Source organism: Mya arenaria, chromosome 10 (assembly GCF_026914265.1).
Source record: "Mya arenaria isolate MELC-2E11 chromosome 10, ASM2691426v1".
In the NCBI taxonomy this organism is placed as follows: Eukaryota; Metazoa; Mollusca; class Bivalvia; order Myida; family Myidae; genus Mya; species Mya arenaria.
Window position 1 is genome coordinate 40,338,717 of NC_069131.1, and position 7,258 is coordinate 40,345,974.

Genomic DNA, 7,258 nt, shown 5'->3' on the forward strand with positions numbered 1-7,258 from the left:
AAGATAAGAAAAATCACTATGTCCCTATCTAACGTAATAGCCAATGCAAAACTTCAAATTAAATTCCGTATTTGGATACATGTTTGCGGCTTCTTAAACGCAAGTTTAATATTGATAGTGTAAATGCGTTGTTTGAATGCTTAAAATAATAGTTTAATGCAAGGAAATTCAATTTAATAGATATATTCTTCAAGCCAATTGAAAAATATTTTATGCAAATGTTGTCCTTCACTTGGTAGCCATCTCTTACGCCATTTTAAATACCAGTCCTCTGTATATAAAAAACCCTAGTATACACAATTGTTCTGGTGGTTTGTTTTCCATATACCGCCATGCAAGGTTGTCAACTTTAGCTTCCAGTTAACAATGTCCTAATTATAAAGCAGCCATACCTTTAAATTATTTCATAGATATTTAACCTACATTTGAAGCACAGTGAAACTTGATGAATTTCATCCAATTTATATAATATAAACAAATCATATATCTGATATAGGTCAATTAGATCGATAATAAAAAAAAATCAACAAATTAACAATGACAAAATAGACAAAATCAAACAAATAAAACAGTACAATTAATAATATATTATGAAAACTAAATAACAGCAGTTTGACATGAGTGTTGTAAATGATAAGGAATTTGTATTACTAATATCACAAGTGCATTCTAATTAACATACAGAATGCGTTTTAAACAGTTAAAATTGGTTATAGAATAAAGCAAAGAACTGTTTTGTCTTGTTTTATAAATTTCAAATCTATTTCATTATCAAATACGAATTATAAGAAAAATGCATACAAATAAAAAACTTAACGAGGTAATATATACCGAAAAATCAAATGATATGTTTTATAATGATATAATCATATAATTAGTTTATGAACTGTAAGGCACACTATTATTAATAAACGAAGTAGACAGTTTGAGGTCCACTTAGCGTTTCTTTAGTTGCTATTTTGAAACATGCGCTAGAGGAGTTTCTTATTAGTTCACACAATTGTACATTAATATAATCCCTTTACTAGAATCTTTAAAAAAAACCGATTAAACTACTCATTTGAAGACTTTGTATAATTGAACAATTTATGAAATATAGGGCTTTCTAACATTATAGATTAGCTTTTTTACAGCGAAACATACATGCATGATAATTAAAGATAAGTCTAGGTATCAATACAAATAGTCATTGCACTATTGAGTACACTGACCATCAATAGTAGATTTTTGATGTCGTCTTCCGTATTAACATAAATATTTCCTGGAAACTTTGTAGGTATAACTTCTATCGTACGAATAAGTTCCATCTGAAAACATAAGATTGCTTGGAACCTGTTTAAAACTATGCAGTCTAAGTTGTCTTCAGATTGTTATAAACGCACAATGTCATTACTTTCACATTTCTCATCCACTGACATGTGTGAAGTCAAACACTTTTAGAAGGACTAAACCACTACGCACCACCTTGCTTTTGGTAGAACTGCTCCAAACGATAATTCTGAAATTCATTGTATTAAAATTAAAATACATAAAATGTCACTCATTCATTTTCGTTCTCCTCTACCGCCTAACTGTGTTTTCTTGTATTTTGATTATTTAGTTTAATAAATCTACCGTTAAGTGCTTCGAACTTTTATACCTTTTCTAAAACGAATACTGCCCCGAGTCGATTACTTGTTTATAACATGGTCGAGATAATCCTCAAGACGTATTTGAAAGTTTGCAAAATGCTTCTATTGTATGTATACGTAGCGATGCACATCGAGTTTAAGACATTCGATAAACTAGTATAGAGTTTAAGACATTCGATATACTAGTATAGAGTTGAAGATATTCGATATACATGTTTAGAGTTTAAGACATTCGATATACAAGTATAGAGTTTAAGACAATCGATATACTAGTATAGAGTTGAAAATATTCGAAACACTAGTATAGAGTTTAAAATATTCGATAAACTAGTATAGAGTTTAAGATATTCGATATACAAGTATAGAGTTTAAGACATTCGATATACTAGTATAGAGTTTAAGAAAATCGATATACTAGTATAGAGTTGAAGATATTCGAAACACTAGTATATAGCTTAAAATATTCAATAAACTAGTATAGAGTTTAAGATATTCGATATTTTAGTATAGAGTTTAACAATTAGATATTCGATATACTAGTATAGAGTTTAACAATAAGATATTCGATATACAAATATGCGATTTTTGGATTCCTACTGACCCCATATTACTTTGGTATCATTTGCAAGGATTTTATTTACAGAGAAAGAATGTGTAACGAGTATACCGAACAAAAAGTACGACCAAAAGTTTTGGCCATGCAAGATAGCAAAATATTTTATTTACGTCTGATTTCTGTCAAAATAAAGAAAAACATACATGTACACTGTTACACATTTTCTTGAATATTCGTTTGGTCATTTATCTTATATAAGTATTTAGTAAGCAATACGCTTTAATCATACCAAAATTTTATGGGAATATCATGGATCTAAATGAAATATTATTACTAATGCATCGATACAGCTAGTTGTACATCAGATAGATAAAGACCATTTTTTAATCTATGACTAGACTCATCGACACACAAACACCGATTTCCTCGTGTGTTTTTTAACTCATTGCCGTTGTAAATGTTTTGTAGCGTAACACTCAAACATTAGTCCACAAGTTGACGTCCAAGTATAATTTGTCTATGTAGCGTTATTTTCGATCATTTTGAATTAGTCATGGATTGTTTGGCATTGGAATCGTCAGTGTTTCGTCAAGCTTTGTGCAAGTTGGTTGTGCATTTCTCAAGATAAGTGCAGGTTGTTTTTTTTTCCGAGCGTGGTAGTGCATTGCTCAAGATAAGTGCAGGTTGTAAACCCGAGCGTGGTAGTGCATTGCTCAAGATAAGTGCAGGTTGTTTTCCAGAGCGTGGTAGTGCATTGCTCAAGATAAGTGCAGGTTGATTTTCAGAGTGTGGTAGTGCATTTCTCAAGATAAGTGCAGGTTGTTTTCCAGAGCGTGGTAGTGCATTGCTCAAGATAAGTGCAGGTTGTTTTCCAGAGCGTGGTAGTGCATTGCTCAAGATAAGTGCAGGTTGATTTTCAGAGTGTGGTAGTGCATTTCTCAAGATAAGTGCAGGTTGATTTTCAGAGTGTGGTAGTGCATTGCTCAAGATAAGTGCAGGTTGTTTTCCAGAGCGTGGTAGTGCATTGCTCAAGATAAGTGCAGGTTGTTTTCCAGAGCGTGGTAGTGCATTGCTCAAGATAAGTGCAGGTTGTTTTCCAGAGCGTGATAGTGCATTTCTCAAGCTAAGTGCAGGTTGTTAACCCGAGCGTGGTTGAGCATTGCTCAAGATAAGTTTAGGTTGTTTTACCGAGCGTGGTTGTGCATTTCTTAAGCTAAGTGCAGGTTGTTAACCCGAGCGTGGCAGTGCATTACTCAAGCTATGTGCAGGTTGCTTTTCCGAGTGTTGTTGTACATTGCTCAAGCTAAGTGCAAGAAGTTTACCCGAACGTGCATGTCTATAGCTAAGTGCTGGTTGTTTACCCATGCTTGCTTGTTTATATGCTTGACAAATGTTATCAATAAGCCGATATACTTAACGCACATATTAAGTGTTGATTTTACAAGGCTCCTCAACCCTACAATGGAACCTGATACATATAGTATATTACTTAACATAAACGCGTTAATCAAAATGTAACAACCTATATACTTACATTGTGTGAGGAATTTGAAGACTCTTTTAGCGAAGTTCTGACAATTGTTACGGATAAGGCAGTACCCGTTCGCCGTTTCGTTCTTAATAAGCCATGCGATAAGTAAATACAATGTGTTCTGCCCTTTCTCAGGTTGGCTGCAGGATAATCTGCTTGTAAAGAAATGTCGAATATTGCTGGTAGTCCTTTCAGACACCTGCTCCTTGCTACCCCGCTGAATCAAAATACATGTAGTGTTCTTTTCCACTGAGTACCACTTGCCATCTGACGCTTCAAAGATAATGTAATCGTGTCGAAGAAATATTCGTGTGATCTGCCATGCATTTAAAGGGTGGTTGTACTTTTGCACAGTATGTATGTTCACATCCTGAAAGATTTCTGCAAGAAATTAAATTTAGTCACAACATCGTGTTGAAGATCGTTTTGATAAAGCTAGCAAGTTAAAATCTTATTTCTGTTTAAGTTAGGTTGTTTTGATTACCGATATGTGAATGAAACTTTGCAGATTTCCTTTTTTAACCTTGCTCTTGAGAACTACCATATGAATGTGCACTTTTCAAACGTGTCAATGTGATATTATTTATTCAGCAATTTTAACGGATTGCGTAGCAGAACAAATACAATGTTGTCTTTTTTGTTTCATTTTAACGTATATTATTATTACTATGGCAAGAAAAATCGTGGTTATTTGTCACATTCATGCGATCGCTATTCTTTAGTATGTTTGATGGACTGAAATGAACGAATATAAAATCGTCTACATATGGGCACCTTGTCGTAGCCATAGAGTCCCTGTGACGCCTCGGGCAAAGATCAGGGGTAAGAGCTAGGACGAAAGCGGAGGAGTGTAAATGTAGTTTAAAACCTTTTGCAGTCGATCAGGAGTTTCATAGTTCCAACTATAAGACGTATTGGGCTCGGGTTTACATATCCGTAAAAATTGCTTCAACCTCAAAGAAATTATGTTAACTACTAAAATGAAAGTCACTGACACCTAACGACCTACGCGTTTGACACCAGAGCATAGGACAAAGCAACTCTTAAAAAGTCACAATTTATGAAGAAGTTGTCAACATTGAAACGACAGTTGTAAACATGTCATGTTTGTTTAGGTTGTTTTTGGTTGACTTAACATATTTGAAGATACAACTATCATTTTGTCGATTAGCTTTGCTATCAGGTAATGCTCGTATGTACATATTGTCATGATTTACATTTTTTGTACATCGGGCAATTCGTAACACCTTATTCTAATAATTAAGATTGTATGAGGCTGTATTACCAGCTTGTGCTGAGATAAGTGTAGTAAAATAAGTTGGTGTAAGAGATTACATTATGTAGACAACTGAGAATATTTGTTTCGGTATGCTATTTTTTAGAGGTTCAAGTCGTGTACAGTATACAAATTGCCTATGGTGACAATTCACGTTGCACCGAACTCTCGCCGTCTTAAGTCGTTCTGTCTCAAGGTTGTCTAGTTGTTATTTTCATGAAAATATTACTATGTCGTTTTAAAATCCCACCAGCTTTATAAAGAATGAACATGAGTCAAGAAAAGGAACGGGAACGGCCGATTCCTGTACACAATTTATTGAGTAATGTAGTTCACGGAAATTCAAAGTGTGTTTAAATATAATGTACAAAGATTGAATTATATTTGGCTTCCTTGGCTCAATATATTAAGTTTAAGGAGAGACGTTAAAAGTAATCGTTTAATTGCACTAAATGGCCGCTCTATCTACATGTGCATTTGAATAGATTTATAGAGGGTTTGTACATTTGGCGAGCTGTTTTCCTATATTCATATATAAATTATTAAGACTCAGTTGAAGCCCTGGGTCATTTGTAACTTGAATGCGCTTAATATAGGTTTTAATTTTGAATTAATGCATTTTCGTGTTTTAGTCATTTGACTTTAATGATAAGAACGAAACCAACATGATTTTGGTACACACAAACATAGCTTTTATAATTGTTTCGTGTTTAATAAATAGCTATGTGGCCAGAGATTCCCGAGTTAAAAAAGCGTCAAAACATAGATAATATGGATTTGTTCTGCACCTTAATCAAATGCATATTTTATTGATCTCTAAAGCCATATAAGAAAAACACTATAATGCATGTAAAGATATAAAACAATGGATATGGAAATTGGACTTAATTGGGAAAAGCTCAAAGAAGGGCAATCGTATATTATTATACACAATGTACACTTAATGTTTGTCAATTGTGGTTTCTTTTCCAAGAAATGTTTTAAATAATTTATACTTATTTACATATATGCATGTATTTTAAAACTTAGCATTAAATGATAAGACTTTCTTATATTGAGATAAAAGAGGTATATTGAAACTATATTGTAGCTATATTGTTTCGTTATTATTTTATGAACAGCGGGTCAAGTGTGTTTTGGTCTAAAAACATAAACTAGGTAACCAATCAATTTATCACTAATTAAACCTGCTCATATTTATCTAAAAAAATATTTCGATTGAGCAAACATTTCGCCTAGAATAATTTAAGCCCACTTGCAGATTATACAGCACGAATCGTGTATGTCCCACAAATCAGTTCAAAGTTGCCTACGTCATATAATACCGGTGGTAGTCCTTGGCTCGTAGGACAGTTTGGTACTAAGACCCTATAAACTTTGATGAAATCACATTTGTAACTCCCAACAGAACGTTGGTCTATAAGAGTCCCGCATAGCCATTGATTATACGGCGCCTAAAATAGTCAATAACTCTTTCTGATTTACCAGGAATGCTGTGGTTTCAGAAAATGCTCAGGGCTGTAAACTGCCTTTATTCCTTATCTGACCTAGAAATGACTGAGGCATAACGTTTACCTTTATAGTTGTCGACCTTGAGCGACCGAGGTCCTTCATAGTCATAAAAACGACATTCCAAGTGGCCTTTTTGGCAATAAAAAACAATACATTCAGCTACTACTGATGATGATTCTGATGCTGCCATAGCTCCGATCCTAGCTTCGGGTGGGACATCCGAACGGAAATTCATCATCTACAAAATGATGTAACGAATAAGTTATACGCATACAGTCGAGTGGTTATATTTTTAAGGATTGAAATTCATTTCGTTGACATTTTTGCGATCTTGAGTGCCTTAGGTATAACAGGCCATTTCATTGAAGATTGAAGCGCACTAGCATTTATGATCCCCAATATAACTGTACTTACTAATTCCGAACCGAAAATGGGCTCACGAAGTAAAAACACCTTTTGCGTAATTTGTTTACAGACATTCCGCATATGAAATAGTTTGCAGTAGTTTTCCAAATGATTCAGAATTTTATAAATTAAAAGAGATAAATTATATTTCATTTATCGCCCGCCCCAAGTTCAAAATTTGTTTTCGCAACCGTATATGATCAAACGTCGTGATCAAAAGTTAACTTATGTTTCGTCATAATCTGTTAACATTTATGAGTGCAACATATATAAAAATATGGTTTATATAAATATTATATTATATATATATATATAAATATATATATATTCCTCTTGCGTAGGTACAT

General features: G+C 33.5%; 1 protein-coding gene across 2 annotated transcripts; it reads right to left on the bottom strand.

The window, feature by feature from the left end:
• Positions 1-750: 750 nt before the first annotated feature.
• LOC128206844 (uncharacterized) lies at positions 751-6,779 on the bottom strand. Of its 2 annotated transcripts, none has more exons than XM_052909539.1 (3): positions 6,570-6,779; positions 3,722-4,099; positions 751-1,498 (listed from the first exon to the last, which is right to left on the bottom strand). In XM_052909539.1, coding segments are annotated over exons 1-3 (555 nt in total). In that variant the 5' UTR covers positions 6,745-6,779; the 3' UTR covers positions 751-1,496. The 2 variants fall into 2 exon arrangements, with proteins under 2 accessions (XP_052765499.1, XP_052765500.1); XM_052909540.1 differs by lacking the exon at positions 751-1,498 and adding an exon at positions 2,335-2,366.
• Positions 6,780-7,258: the final 479 nt, after the last annotated feature.